The following is a 16,177-nucleotide window of genomic DNA, read 5'->3' as shown; positions in this document are numbered from 1 at the left end:
TTGATCAGTTTTCTGTTGTAAAATGTGTTGCATCATTTTGACAATTCTTGATCAGTTTTCTGTTGTAAAATGTGTTGCATCATTTTCTTGATAGAATCCATTATTTAAAAATGTAATTCAATTTAGTGTGATTGTAATGTGTGTTATGCTAATCATGCACCTCTGTGTAAAACATAAGAAGCTAAATTACGGACTGAAAAAGGCCAGCATGTTTTCCATCATGTTACCCACCCTCAGCTGATCAGCGTCACTGAAGTCTCCCGAAGAAAATCAGGATCCTGGAGTGCAAGACATTCCCACCCTCAGCTGATCAGCGTCACTGAAGTCATCCCGAACCGGAAAATCGTTTTTGTTTCAAACTAAATGTTTACACACCAGCAACTGCAGCAGCTACATAAACAACAGTGTACTAATTACAAAGATGTAAGCAAAGTCATTTACTTACAGCAGGTACAGTAGCACAAGCTGTGTGTTTAATTAAGGGTCAGAGAGGTGGAAAATGGTTATGAAAGAATGTAACTCCTATCTTAATTCATTAAAACCTTGACAGATTATTGCAATTTTCTGTATTGAATTTTCTGAAAGAGATCATTTTATAAAAATCACTTAGAAAAATAACAGCAGCATGGTGATATAACTCATTATTCCATAGCCTGATTACTTTCCCTTCAGGAAACACTTTCACTCAAGTACAGTAGCAGCAGAGACAGGCCCTTCAGAGCAACCTGAGGTTAAGCATCTAGTTCAAGGGCTTGCAGCAATAGATATTCTGTGCAATTATCTTATTTATTTGTTTGTAAAGGGAAAAGTTCACCAGAAAATGAAAATGCTGTCTTCTATTCCACCTCATGTTGTTCCAAACCCATATGCTAAATAATTAGTTTGCATAATGTCTTTGTCTTTTCTATAGTGTGAAAGTGAATAATGACCAACTGTCACGCTCCAAAAATAAAAAAATAAAAATAAAAAAAACCATAAACATATCATAAAAGTATCAAACTGTAGTCTGTGGAAAATAAATAAATAAATAATTAAAAAAATGTTTATATATATATATATTATATATATAATATATATATATATATATATATATTAAATAAACTGTGTAAAAAATAAATTAATAAATTATTACAAAACAATTAATAAATAGATCAAAATAAAAAGCGGATAAAATAAATTAATTAATATATTTAGTTTTAAATACATCTAACAGTACAATGGTATAAGAAAATAGGGAGAAAAATGGAAACTAAATATTTTCCAAATAATACATTATATTTAACATTTTTCACAGTTGTTACGTGGGAGTGTAGTAGGTTGTGTGGTTTATGGGGAAGATGTGTATTTGTGGTCTAGTTTTCCCTGGCGTGTTTTTCTTCCTCCCTCTTTTGATCCATCTCACTGCAATGACTCACAGGCCAAAGCTGCTAACAGAGTGCCCTGATTGGTGACTGGATTTATTGGCGCTGTATTTAAGTCTCCTGAAACCATGGATCTACGGCTCCCCGCAGAAATGGCTTCCTTGACTGATAGACAGATGTGTTTTCTATGTAGTATGGTGCCCATAGTGTTTGTTAACTGTTTGTTATGAGACCTTTGTTGTAAACCACTATCTTTTGCTATGTTATGACTCTTTTTGTTAAATCCTGATCCTTACCCTAATTGGAGCATGGTAGGGAGGTGGGTGCCTTTCTTTTATTATTCGTTTTCCTCCTGGTTACGATAACAGGGAGGGAAGCTTTTGTACTTTTGTTTAGTTTCTTTTAATTCTAGGTCAGTATCTCTAAAATGAGTTAGCTTTGTTTTGTTATTTGTTTTGGCTCTTCCCCCTCCTGAAGCTTATGTTGCTCCTTATCTACTTTTGTTTAATAAATTCACTTTTTCACTTTAAAGAGTGTTTTTTGGTGTTTTGAAGCCTTGGGAGTGAGGCCACGGCGGGGACTCCAGGGAGTCTGTTGATCGGCTCCCTGATTATTGTTATGAGTGGGTGGGTTTTGAAATACTCTTTGACTAGAGATTTGACCTCATTCGTAAACAAATGGGGGCTCGTCCGCTTGTTTTTGTGTTAATTTAATGAATGAATTTCTCTTTCTTGTTTTGAGTACAAGTGGAAGTGACCGCTCGTTTATTTTGTGGATAACGAACAAGTCTAAGTGGTACCATTTTCTGTCGTCTTGGTGAGTAAAATTTACTCCTGTTTTTGTCTTGCTGATTTAGTTTAAAGCAGTAACGAACACTAATAATGGAGTTAGATGTTGGATCATTTATGTCAAAACCCACTATACAGCAGTTTGATGCATTTCGAAAAAAAGATCTAATACAGATTGCTGAAATTTTGAAGGTTTCTGTAGTAAGTTCTGCACCTAAGCAGGTAGTTAAAGCTGAGGTCGAGTATTTACGTCAGAATAATTTTGCAAGTCCCAGTCAGAGTGCATGGAGTTCGCCTTGTTTGTTAGTTCCCAAGGCTTGATTCATCGGTTCGGTTATGCACTGACTATCGCAAAGTCAATGCAGTAACTAAACCTGACTCTTTTTCCCGCTTCCACGTATGGAAGACTGTATAGATCGAGTGGGTCCCGCAAAGTTTGTTACAAAATTAGATCTTCTTAAAGGGTACTGGCAAGTTCCTCTTACCCCTCGGGCCTCAGAGATTTCAGCGTTTGTAACTCCTGATGACTTTATGCAGTACTCTGTTATGGCGTTTGGAATGCGTAATGCGCCTTCAACATTTCAACGCTTAATGCGTATTGTACTAGATGGAGTTCAGAAGTGTGAGGCTTATCTAGACGATGTGGTAATATATTCTTCTAGTTGGGAAGAACATCTAAGTTCTTTACGTGAAGTACTTTCACGCTTTTGTGGTGCATCTCTGACTTTTGAACCTAGCCAAATGTGAGTTCGCCAAGGCAACAGTGGTTTACTTGGGGAAAAGAGTGGGTCAAGGTCAGGTATGTCCGGTTGATGCGAAGATTGCATCTGTCATGAAGTTTCCAGTACCAGTGAATAAAAGAGAACTGCGTCGATTTTTGGGGATGGCCGGATACTACAGGGGGTTTTGTCGTAATTTTGCCAGTGTGGTATCACCATTAACTGATCTTCTTAGCACCGCTCGAGTTTTCGTGTGGTCTCCGGCTTGTGAGCAGGCTTTTCAAGCAGCTAAGGATTTGCTGTGTAATGCTCCTGTTTTGGCAGCCCGAGAGTTTGCAAGCTCTTTCAAGTTGGAAGTGGATGCCTCTGCTACTGGAGCTGGTGCGGTTTTTACTTCAAGAGAGTGAGTTCGAGGTTGATCACCCAGTTTGTTACTGTCTCGAAAAAGTTCACGTTATAAAACGCAGATATAGTACCATCGAAAAAAGAGGCTCTTGCGTTGCTATTAGCGTTGCAACATTTCGAGGTGTATTTAGGTGGAAGTTCATTTCCAATTGTGGTGTATACCGACCACAACCCACTTGTTTTTTTGGCTCGGATGTCTAATTCGAATCAACGTTTAATGCGCTGGGCATTAATAATTCAAGAGACAATATTCTGCGAGCCTTCATAAAAAAGGCTCGCAGAATATTGTCGCGGATGCGCTGTCTCGAGTTTATGGTGCTGAAGTGTAAAATAATTGCAGTAATGCAGTGTAGCAGATACAAACTTCCTATTTAGCATCTTTCTGGTGGGGAGGTGTTACGTGGGAGTGTAGTAGGTTGTGTGGTTTATGGGGAAGATGTGTATTTGTGGTCTAGTTTTCCCTGGCGTGTTTTTCTTCCTCCCTCTTTTGTTACTCTCACTGCAATGACTCACAGGTGGAGCTGCTAACGAGTGCCCTGATTGGTGACTGGAGTTATTGGCGCTGTATTTAAGTCTCCTGAACCATGGATCTACGGCTCCCCGCTCTCATGGCTTCCTTGACTGATAGACAGATGTGTTTTCTATGTAGTATGGTGCCCATAGTGTTTGTTAACTGTTTGTTATGAGACCTTTGTTGTAAACCACTATCTTTTGCTATGTTATGACTCTTTTTGTTAAATCCTGATCCTTACCTAATTGGAGCATGGTAGGGAGGTGGGTGCCTTTCTTTTATTATTCGTTTTCTCCTGGTTATGATAATTAGGGAGGGAAGCTTTTGTACTTTTGTTTAGTTTCTTTTAATTCTAGGTCAGTATCTCTAAAATGAGTTAGCTTTGTTTTGTTATTTGTTTTGGCTCTTCCCCCTCCTGAAGCTTATGTTGCTCCTTATCTACTTTTGTTTAATAAATTCACTTTTTCACTTTAAAGAGTGTTTTTTGGTGTTTTGAAGCCTTGGGAGTGAGAGCGGGGACTCCAGGGAGTCTGTTGATCGGCTCCCTGATTATTGTTATGAGTGGGTTTTGAAATACTCTTTGACTAGAGATTTGACCTCATTCGTAACACAGTATAAATTGGGTCTTTATATATAAAAATATACAGCTGTCTTTTAAGTTTTAGGATCATTTTAGGGGAGGATCCTTGAACACGTATGATCATATTTTGATCATCTAAAAAAAAAAAAAAAAAAAGATGTCTGTCTTTTCAGCAAACAACTTTTGCTACTACTGGGGAGTTTTTGAACTGGACTGCTCTGTAGCCATCCACTTTCACTGTATGATTTCACTTCTCCACAGCATCAACTTTCTGCACAACATGTTTGTGTTCCACGGGTTTGGAATGACACGAGGCTGAGAAAATGTGTGAACAGCTCCTTTATGATCCAGCCTACGCCTTTGGTAACCCAGCCCGGCACCACACTGATACCGCAGCTCACAACAGAGCTGCTGAGGTTGTATAACAAGTAAAGGTCTTGAATAATGCTCCAATTCATTCTTTGTTTCTGAAGTGATTTCATAACAGAGCTCCAGCACTGGGTGCTTTGCTCTCTTTCTCTCTCTGAATGTCCTCAATTTGCAATTGCAGGATGAAGCAACTTTCAAACAAACAAACAAACAAATAAATAAAAGTCTGTAATAATTAAAATATTTTAATGTTGAAATAAGTCTTGTGCTTACCAAGGCTTCATTTATTTCATTAACAATATAGTAAGAAAATAAATAAATAAAGTAATATTGTGAAATATTATTACAATTTAAAAGAACTCTTTTCGATTTGAATATATTTTTAAAAATTCCTGTTATTCAAAGCTGAATTTTTAGCATCATTACTCCACTCTTCAGTGTCACATGATCCTTGAAAAATCATTCTAATATGCTGAATTTCTGCTCAATTATTATTCACCATTATTAGTGTCTAGTTATGGTTCTTACCGTTTTTGCTGCTTAATATTTCTTTATGTTACTCGATGAATACAAAGTTTAAAAGAATGGCATTTTTTTTTTTTAAATAGAAATCTTTTGTAACATTATAAAGGTTTTTACTGTCCCTTTTTATCAATAATGTGTCCTGACAAAAGTATTAATTTCTATTTTCATACTTCCTTACTTATCGCAAACATTTGAGTGGTAGTGTATCAGGGTTTTCACAGATATATGAAGTAGAACAACCGTTTTCAACATTAATAATTGTTATAAATGTTTCTTGGACAGCAAATTAGCACATTAGAATGATTTCTGAAGGATGACACTAATAGCTGCTGAAAATTTAGCTTTATTTTATTTTTTTGTTAAGTCACAGTATTCAGTAAGTAGTAATTTAGTACACCATTTCAAATACAGATACCACACTGGGACTCTGTGTGGAGGTCACTGCAAAAGAGGCTCAGAAAAAGGACGTTAGTTCTGAGAAAAGCATCGTTTGTTTACAGATGCCAGTTGGTTTGTCATTCTGTTATCTAACGCAATGACATTCAGACCATCTTAAGAGAGTCCAAATACGTTTTGGGGCCACGTTACATAAGACTTCTTGATCTGAGCTCAGAGAAATCAGAGTATCTGTGGGATTCTCTTTCTAGGTCATGGCTTTTATGGCACACCACATCCTCAAAAAGGCTCTACTTATGTTACTGCTAAAAGCTAATCACACATGATTTTAAGAGATGTCCCATTTCATTTTAGTCATCATTAAATCATAGCAGCATTACTACAGCAATTTATTTCCTTTGAGGGATTTTTTTGGACTGTACCGAAGCTGCAGTGGAAAGTTGTGCGAATGGAGGTTCTGCAGAATGTGTGGGTGCGTAGGCCGATGAGATACTCACTCGTGGAATGACCTCCACCGCTGAGGCAGCCATGGCTGCCGCTTTGGCCTTCTCTGCCTCATCGTATGTGGGCAGAGACGTGGCAATGCTGTATGGTGGAGGAACGGGAAAGTCCCCCGGAAATGTGCTCTCTGAAAAGCAATAGAAATCACAGGTCAGCCATACGCCATACATTTCTAGCTATGAGTCTTCAAAACAATGAGTCTTCCTAACCTAAGTCAAGCATCACAAGTATTATAGCCCATATTTAGAGATCTTAATAAAACCCATAACGCAAAGCACCAAGTAGTGACGCATAACTTGCCATCAGACTTACGAGTCTGGCCTTTTATAAAACACGCATAAGAACCGACAGACTTACTCTGAGCCATACCTAGAGACCAAAACACAAGACAGAAGACTTGGAGGTCAGCTCTTTGGACTTGGGTCAATAACTAGAGATCTAGCATCTACACAACAATGTAATCATTTCAGATTTCGATTTTAATTGTAATCTTAAGTGTGCTAAAGCTTGCAGATCTCACATTGGGACAGGTAAGATTTCGAAATGTTTTAGAACAAAGTATTTTATACTCACCAAGGCTACTTGTATTTGATCAAAAACAGAGTAAAAATATTAAATAAATAAATGTTGTGAAATATTATTTAAATAGACACATAAAAGTCTTTGTTAAAGCACTATAAGCCATGAACCAAGCCAACCAGCTATGAGCTGAATCACAGCAGTGATAACTTTGATTTGAAGCAAAGAAAAGAAAAAAAACTTTTTGAAAATCAGACAAATCAAAACAACAAATCATAAAAATAAAAGAAATATCTTCATGTAAACAAACTGTGACTTTTCTTGTGCTCTTTCCATTTAAAATTAGACCAACCAATCCAAACAAAGATGCTGAATGCATGCAGCATGAGCAGTTTTTGATTTCAATTAGATTGTATCATTTCAAAATTCAAATGCAAAAACAGAATAGTCTGACTTTAGCTTTGTGATACTGTGCTAAATAAAATATCTGCACGAAACAAAAACAGCAGATGTGCAAATTCATGCTCTGACAGTAGGTGGCGCTTACGGAACAGCAGCTATACAGTGTTTCCTTGGTTACCGCTGAAAACAAAGCAACGCTGCACTACTTAAATATGCATTATACAGAGGCAAATTGAGAAGAAAATACCATTAAACTTTTCTGAAGACAGTGTTCACCTCAGAGATACATTCATATAAACTCCCACCCCTGACTGTATCATGATTCATTTAACATCTCAACTGACTTGATTCAACTGAATCGTCACATATTTATAGATTTTCAACCGGCTCGGGGTGCATCGTTTCATCCCTACTTAAAACAAAAGTTGAAATAACGCAACAAAAGCATATACCATTTATTAACAACCATGGCCCATTGGCCCTCACAGTATTAAAGCTTTATGAGTTATCATTAAAAATCAATTTCCCTATGCAGAATATGAATGCCATTTTTCTTCCGGAACCAGACTGTTGCATTCTATTATCAATGTTGAAAACAGCTGTGCTGCTTAAAATTTTTGTTAAAATTAGGGCTTGGCGATATATTACATGCGGCTGTCACGCGCATTTCGTCAATAAATCTGGTTCCCTGATTACCACTAAATCACCATTACCTGCTTTCAAATGGAGCGGCATTTAATAGACAGAGTCGTAGTTCACTGACAAGCTATGCAATATCGTGTTCATTATCACAAATGAATCGCCTTCGATAATGAACGCAATATTGCATAGCTTGTCAGTGAACTACGGCTCTGTCTATTAAATGCCGCTCCATTTGAAAGCAGGTGATGGCGATTTAGCGGTAATCAGGGAACCGGCTTTACTGACGAAATGCGCTCGACAATAGCATGCGATATATCGCCCAGCCCTAGTTAAAATTGTGATTTTTTTCCAATTGTAATTTTTTTCAGTTGGTCATTTTTTCAACCGCGATGATGTCATTGTAATATTTACATAATGAATTGGACAGAATTGTGTTTATTTTCATACACAATGACTAAAACTAAAATGTTGAGTGCCAAGGCAGCTGATGCATCATTTACGCATGTCGAAAACACTTCTATTCTATTGCAATATAAATATAATATAAAATACATTTCTAACCTAGTAGCTTCCTGTCCTTACTCTGGAAATAATAACTTTTTCCAGGTGTCTGTACCTGTTGCAGCTGTTGCTCCGAGCACCACGCTGGTATAAGGAGGAGGCGGAGCTTCCGTATCCACGATGCCTGCGACAGCGGCCTGGGAGGATGTGGACGGCTCTGCACCGGAGGCCCCTTCAGAGGGATCGTCCTCATTGTGCAACTGAGGAAGGATAGAATCACAAAAGTTCAGACTAAAGAATCTTGTTGGTTAATTTAAGACCAATCTGACAAGGTCTTGTGTCTTGCGTTGGCTTTAGTGACACCATGATGTGCTCAATGAAGGGAGGATATCTTCTAACACTGCAAGGAACACGTCAACAACTTGAGTCAACAACTTGGTCTCTTGGGTCACGTAACCTTACTGTTCTTGCCCTACGATGAACAAAACAATCTGTGAAGCTAAACTTCGAGAATTAAGTGTTGAAAGAAGCACTGAATAAAACATTTAGTATTAAAAGGAGTCTTGAATCTCAATCTGCACAAAGTGACCTGAAAACGTCTTCTGAGTACCTGAGGCCTCATGGTAACATGATAGTTTAAGATTACAGGGAACACACTTGCCAACAAAGTTAGCTAACAGATTCACACAGTAACAGGAGAGCGGCGGCAATGCAAACCACGAGACCGAGGCACAAGGCTGTGCCTTCAGCTGCACCTGTTCGATGTGTCGTTAGAAAGCAATCTTCCAAACAGATATGAGCAATACACCAGAGTGAAATTAGTCTGTTTCACATTTTGGGTAGTTAGTAGTAATCCTCATAGTAGATTTGACACAAAACCAAAACTTCTGCAGCTCACACCAATGCTAAAATGCTTAGGAATTTAATACAAAAAAAACTACATCTAAAATGCATGTGCTTCTCTGCATGTGATTTTATTTAAAAAGCATTAATATCAATATTACAGAATTAGAATTGTAATAGTAACTTTAAAAAAAAAAAAATAATAATAATAATAATAAATCATAACCTCAATTAACAAAATAGCTACTTCAACTCTAAATATCAATAAATGCCAGAAATAATACTATAAAACAGCTCTGAATTCAAATCGTTATAAACAAATTTATTATGAAATGATCTCTGGGTAAGGCAATGGCATGGTTTTGAAAACAAATTTTAGGAACTGGCTCATTTCTAATTAATTAAATAACTAACTAATTAAATAAATAAATGACAAAACCTATGTTATATTCCTTAAATAAACAGGAAATTAGGTTTTTCTGATTTTAACAGAATTTTTTTTAAATAAAGTAGTAAACATTAACAAATGCCTGAAATTTCCCACACTGTAAAAAAAAAAAAAAATCAAAAGTTGAGAAAACTTGGAGTTTAAGGAAACCAGCTTCAGGAGATTTCTGAGTTCTCTCAACTTGTCATTTTCAGCTTATACAACAAAACGTTGAGAACTCAAAAATCTCCTACAAAAACAAGTAGAGATAACTCAAAAATCTGCCGAAACTGGTTGCCTTAAACTTTAAAGTTAAAGTCTTCTCAGTTTTCTAATTTATTTATTTTTATGCATCAAATTACTCTGAATAAATGTATTTTTTAAATCAGTATTTAATTATAAAATTATTATTTTATACTTAGCAGCCAGTGACACAGGAGTATAAGGCAAAGACAGTTTTGAAAACAGATTTTTATGTACTGGATAAATAATTAATGATTTAAAAAAAAAAAAAATAATAATAATAATAATAATAATAAATAAATAAATAAATAAATAAATAAAAATGTCCAAGTCTAACAGTAAATATAAATTATTAAATATCTTAAAGTATATATTATATTATATTATATTATATTATATTATATTATATTATATTATATTATATTATATTATATTATGACATGCATTTACTAGGCTATATCATCGAAATGAAATCTAGGCTATACTAGGCTATATCAATGAAATGAAATAATGGACCATCCTACAGGAAAAAAAAAAAATCAGAAAGCTTCTGCAGACCATACAGACCTGATATCACTAATATAACGATAAATAATGGGTCACTCTTTGGAAGTATCAAGCCATGACAATCTTACACCACACCTTCTGATAATACATAAGTCCTCCTGACAGAGCTGAGAGCCACGGAAGTCTTAGCATAGGTCAGTGCTCTTTGGTTCAACTCTGCTATCCTCTATGAAAAAGTGAATGGAAACGGGATTAGAGATCCAGTGAGAGACAAAGTTCACATGAGAACATCAGGGCCACATCAAGGACAGCAACAACCCCAATGGTGAATTGTGCTCTCACTTTTCACTGAGGACAAGCAACAGACAAAGCAAGCATCTCCAGTGGATCGCAATGGACTGTTAGAAGCACTATCATACTTGAGATAAACGGTACATCTTATTTGTGTTATGACTAAGACTGCACAGAATCTGTTTGCTAAAAACTTTAAAATGCCCTCACTTGACAATGTCATTTAAGCTTTTCTCAGCAGAAATATTTGGACAAATTATTAAAATGTCACTTCTGTTAACAAGTAACATACAAAAAAATAGAGAGATGCATTGGGACATATTAATATGAATTCAGATATTTATAATAGAGGGTTTTTCATTTATCGGTAGACACTGAATCTATATAGGCTGATACCTGATATTTAATTGTGCATTTCCCCAATTTTTACATTTAGACTACATTTGCCATCTAACACTCACTTAGTCAGTTTTTAACTTAATTCTTAACAGTGTTACTAAATAACTAGTGTAACATTTAGCAGAAATTAATTTTGAATACTGTACATTATAATATTAATTTCAAATGATTTTGGTTTTTAAATGTAATTTAAAAATGCATTTATTGAGACAAAATAGAACAGAATTTCAATCAGCTGTTTATCACTTATTATCCATAACATTAAAAATAATAATTGGTTTATCATATTGGCCAGCATTATAATGTTGGTGTATCCATAACAAATAACTGCATTTCATACAGATATATTATATTATATTTATTTATTTATTTTTAACTGTCCAAAACAGTTACATGTTGGCCAGCATTTCAAAATCACTACATTCATTAAAAAAAATAAAAATAAAAAAGGCAATGTGATTTTGTTTTCGATTTTAGGGAATGTCAGGAAAGTCTTTCCTGCTGAAAATTAGTTAATTTATATATTTATTTAATGAGCGACAATACACATTAGTAATACATAACATCATGTAAAATGTATCAGATTTAGCCAAATTGGCTCGTTTTCATCCATAGTCCCTTGGCTTTAAAGACAAATCACTTCTCTACAAAGCTTAAAAGCGTCATAATTTCCAAATAAAGTCATCACACTACATTGGTCTGACAAAGAAAAGATTTCAAAACTGGCTTCTCGCATAACTGATGAACAATAATAAAGTCCAGCTTAAAATTGCACAGTTGCATAAAATTGCAGTCCTGCAGTGTGTTGACTAATGACGAGTTCAGAGTGACAAAGATGGGAGACCGTGATATCATGGTACAAGTGTAATAAAATGGATAAAGATGGAGGAGTGCTCGTGCAGTGAGAGCTGAGCTATGAAATAATGCAGGAAGAGACTTCTGAGAATGATTCTTGCGGTGAAACCACAACCACCTAAATATCGATTTACCTTAAAATGGAAAAAGCAGCTATATGCTTATCTGTGGACACATCTAAGAAGTGCTATTCTGCGGTGGTTGCTATAGCAACATTCGAACATGCAGCGAGCTCAAAAAAGTTTGTGACTAAGCAAGCTGTTTTTTTTTTTGTTTTTTTCTTCCTAGAAACGATGAAAAGGCTTTGAAAACACACAGAGGCCTGCTGGATGAATTACTCAGCGCTCCAGGAACTTGCAATTGCTGTGCTCTTCTTTGAAAATGAAAATATATATCAGAAAGTTCTCCTTGTTATTGACCAAGACCTTCAGAACAGAAAATAACAGGGTTTTTGATGACGCATACACACTAATATTAAGGCCACACAATATTTTAGCCTTATTCCATGTTAGATAAACATTTACCAACAATCTCTGAAGCTCAAATCCAAAGTCTACAATCTGTGCTGTAGTGTGTGTAAATACTGTGGTATTTACATAGCACTACACTCCAAAAAGCATGTTATTACCATGGTAATTCTTTGTAAGGGGTATAATTTGTATTTTGTGTTTATAAAAGATATTATATTCTGGGAAGCTTCATATAACCCTTCCCAGCTGAGCCACCAGATTTCCATAATAAACAAAAGGCCCTGGATCCAGATCACTTACGGACCAGGCCTGCTCTATTGTTGAGGGTGGAAAACACACACTCACACACACACAAACCTGTGATTATACCACACTTGTGTTGTTTATGATACAGCAGAAGGTTGTGACTCCAAAACCTAACCAAGTGTCATCCAAGAGGACAGGACATTTGCAGCCAACGCCTCAGACCTAACCCCTCAAAATACATTTAAATATCCCAAAGACATCTATGATGCATCAGAATGCCTTTGAACACACCTAAATGTACTAATAACAACACTCAAACATGATTATAATGCTTTAAAATGTTGTCAAGCATACCGAACACACCTATGATGCCTTCAAAGATAATAAACCTGCCTAGCATGCCTCTAAATGTGTTTACATGACCTAATGGCTCAAAATACATTTTAATGCATTTTAATGTTCCATGTGGCACCCGAAATGCATTTAAAACAAGCCTATAATGATTAAAAAGTCTCTATGTGGCCTTTTAGCTGTCAACTCAAATTGCACTGGAACACCACTGATGCTTTAAAATGTGCTATAACGATTGCTTTAACTATCTATGCCACAAAATAGTTCTGAGCGCCCCCCAAACATATCTATAACTGCTGAAAATGCATGTAACGTTCCAAATGCACTTATGCCACTTTTTAAAAAAAAGTTCCATGATTACATGTGGCCACTCAAATTGTGTTGGAACGCCCCAGTGGTGCCTCAAAATGAAATACCAAAAAGCATCAAACTTCCCATAAACGTCCGTGACTATTCAAAATACATTTGAACGCCCCTGAACACGTAAAATGTTCTGAGTGTACATGTGACAACTCAAATTTAGTTGGAACGCACCAGTGACACCTCAAACTTCAACGTCAAAATGCACACAGCGTCCCATACATGTCCATGACGCTTCAGAATGCATTTGAACCCCAAAATCTGAGAAGATTCTGTGTGTACCTGTGAAAACGCAACAATTAAACCTCAAAAATGAAAGTCATAAAGCGCGCAACGTCCCATACCTTTCTGTGACGCGTCAAACTGTATTTGAACGCACCAAAAGAGTGCACCTGGCTGCGTTGGAACGCACTAGTGATGGCTGAACGTCAAAATGCGCCTAATGAGCATTTAAACGAATCAACACCATCTGTAAAGCCTCAAATAGGCCTATATTGTCGAACGCACCTGTAATATGCCATAACATGTTTTAAAATCTTTTTATCGAGACAAAACGACTTAGTCTTAGTACAGTATGTTCTCAGAAAAACAACACTGTGTTTCGATGGTAAACCTGTATCCATTGTTTTCATTCATTTTTATTACAAAACATTGTAACTACTGGCTACTACAGGTTATCAGATCCCCAGCTTGGCAAGGAACTGATCAAACAAGACGAGTTCCTGAGCTATTGTTCGTTGCGTTCCTGCGTCTCCGCTATTCGTACACACATATCAGATAAACGTTTTTCTGTTTAACAAGTCCAGACTCTGTTTTATTTCTAAGGGGATGGGAGAAAGGCATTTTTTTAAGGTAGGACGAAAACATAAAATGAGTTCAGCTTTGCACAGCTTCCATTCAGTCGCACGCCGTTTAGCGGATCTGAAGCCAGAACGCGTTCTGTGTGTGAACTGACGCGCACTTCGTAGCGGTGAAGATGCGGAAGTCATAAATGATTAAAAGGAACCGGACAAAAGCTCGGGTGTATCAAGTCTATTGTATATCATGGCGTGTTTGATCGTCTTATATAACAATGGCTGAGTTAGACTTACCACTTGGTAGCGGCTCGCCGCCTGGTCCATTTTCATATACGGCCAGCCCAGCCAGCGGCGAATAACAGTATATCCTTGATTAGTTCAAATTAAAGACAGCCCTCGGTCTTACTTGAGATCATATGGCACGGATCAGTCATATACGGAGACGGTAGTAGTTTTTCCCATTCACACAATAGCCATGATTTAACGCTGATGCAGATACAGTGGCGTCCTGAAGCGAGTGGGAGGAGATGTACATGACGCAAGCGTGACGTCGCACTTTGCGCGTCAAACTCTTTTTATTTGATAATATACAGACATCGACACATTTAATTGTATTTGGGGAAAAAAATGGTTATAAGTGCTACAAGAAGCTGTTATATTCTCACCAGGTATACACAAATGTTTAATTTTCATGCAAGATAGGCTAATATGTATATGACGAAAAAAAAAAAAACAGGTTGATTTAATAGCGATTAATTTTTATTTATTCACTTATTTTTCAGTTTAATGAATGGAGTTTTGGAAATATAAAATGAGCCATTGTTGTGAGGGTAGGCCTATATAAATATCATTATATTTATGTTTTATTATTATTATTATTATGTAATTCGAGCTCTGTGTGTTTTTGGAAAAACTGACAAAAGTTTACATCCTTTTCTACTTTAATATTTGTCCTTGAAATGTACTTGCTCTTCAAGGTGACCTGACTATAAATTTTGTGTAAACATCATCCTATTTTGAGCATACTGATGGCACCCTTAATTCACTGAACAATTTCTATCCCCATGTGGATTTTATCTTATCTGTCAAATTATAAATGAAAGGTCAGAGTGATAGTACAAAGATCCTTCAGAGTCAACAACTACCAGATTGCAGTTCTGATATCAACCATGCACACCACCATCTACTGGACAAATAGTGCAAACATTGAAGGTTATTTTGAAATATGACTAAGAATATATGCAATATAATAATAATAATAATTATTATTATTATTATTAAGATTTAAAAGTCAAACAAAATTCTTTGAAAGACAGCATAATGTCAGATATCATATACAAAACTATTTGGGGTTATTTGGGGTAAGCTGGATAAGTAAATACATTGAGTAAACAAGCATACAGATAAATACATACTATCTATGAATAATGTATTATATTTTATTAGCATACATTTATTTATTATAAATATTATTTATAAACAAATAAAATCTTTTTAAGTTCTTTAAATTGGTTTAAGTTTGAGTTCATCTGATATATCAGATGTGTCTTATATAAAAAGGTCTGAAGAACAATAGAACAGATTAATGTGACAGTCACAATATAAAATGAACCATAGATGCAGCCTATATAAATATGCAATATTCTTCAAAGTGGACTCACCTCATCATGTCTAAAAACAATATGTTCATATAATATTCAGTGATGTAGTGGTAGGACACAATTAATATATATATATATATATATATATATATATATATATATATATATATATATATATATATATATATATATATATATATATATATGTATGATGTTTTCGAGAAAAAGGAAAGTAACATGATTTAAAAGCAGCTCAGCTCATGGCTTTTAGCACAGTGTTGATGTGATTTCGTTTACAAGCACTAGAGGGCCACCTTAGGCAGGGCCATAAACATGACTGCTTGTTGTCATGCAATGAAGCTGTGCCAGATCCAGCAGTCTAATAAACGAACAATACCTCTATTGACTACCATTTCCACTAGTCTGTTTCCAATCAAATAAAATTACTGATACAATATATATATATATTATTTGGGAATTGGTACTTGTAACTAGAAGGTCGCAGGTTCGAGTCTCGGTGCTGGCAGGAATTGTGAGTTGGGAGTAATTGAACAGCACTCTATTCCAC

The 16,177-nt window shown here is 35.8% G+C and overlaps 1 protein-coding gene across 1 annotated transcript; it reads right to left on the bottom strand.

Annotated features, from left to right (window-relative positions):
• Window positions 1-270: 270 nt before the first annotated feature.
• LOC109049217 (NEDD4 family-interacting protein 2-like) lies at window positions 271-14,547 on the bottom strand. Its single transcript, XM_042715980.1, has 5 exons — window positions 14,303-14,547; window positions 8,335-8,479; window positions 6,151-6,282; window positions 588-592; window positions 271-345 (listed from the first exon to the last, which is right to left on the bottom strand). Exons 1-5 carry the CDS (start codon window positions 14,336-14,338, stop codon window positions 271-273), a joined length of 393 nt encoding a protein of 130 aa, XP_042571914.1. The 5' UTR covers window positions 14,339-14,547.
• Window positions 14,548-16,177: the final 1,630 nt, after the last annotated feature.

Source organism: Cyprinus carpio, chromosome B1 (assembly GCF_018340385.1).
Source record: "Cyprinus carpio isolate SPL01 chromosome B1, ASM1834038v1, whole genome shotgun sequence".
Taxonomy (NCBI): Eukaryota; Metazoa; Chordata; class Actinopteri; order Cypriniformes; family Cyprinidae; genus Cyprinus; species Cyprinus carpio.
This window is presented reverse-complemented; position numbering and strand designations above follow the sequence as displayed.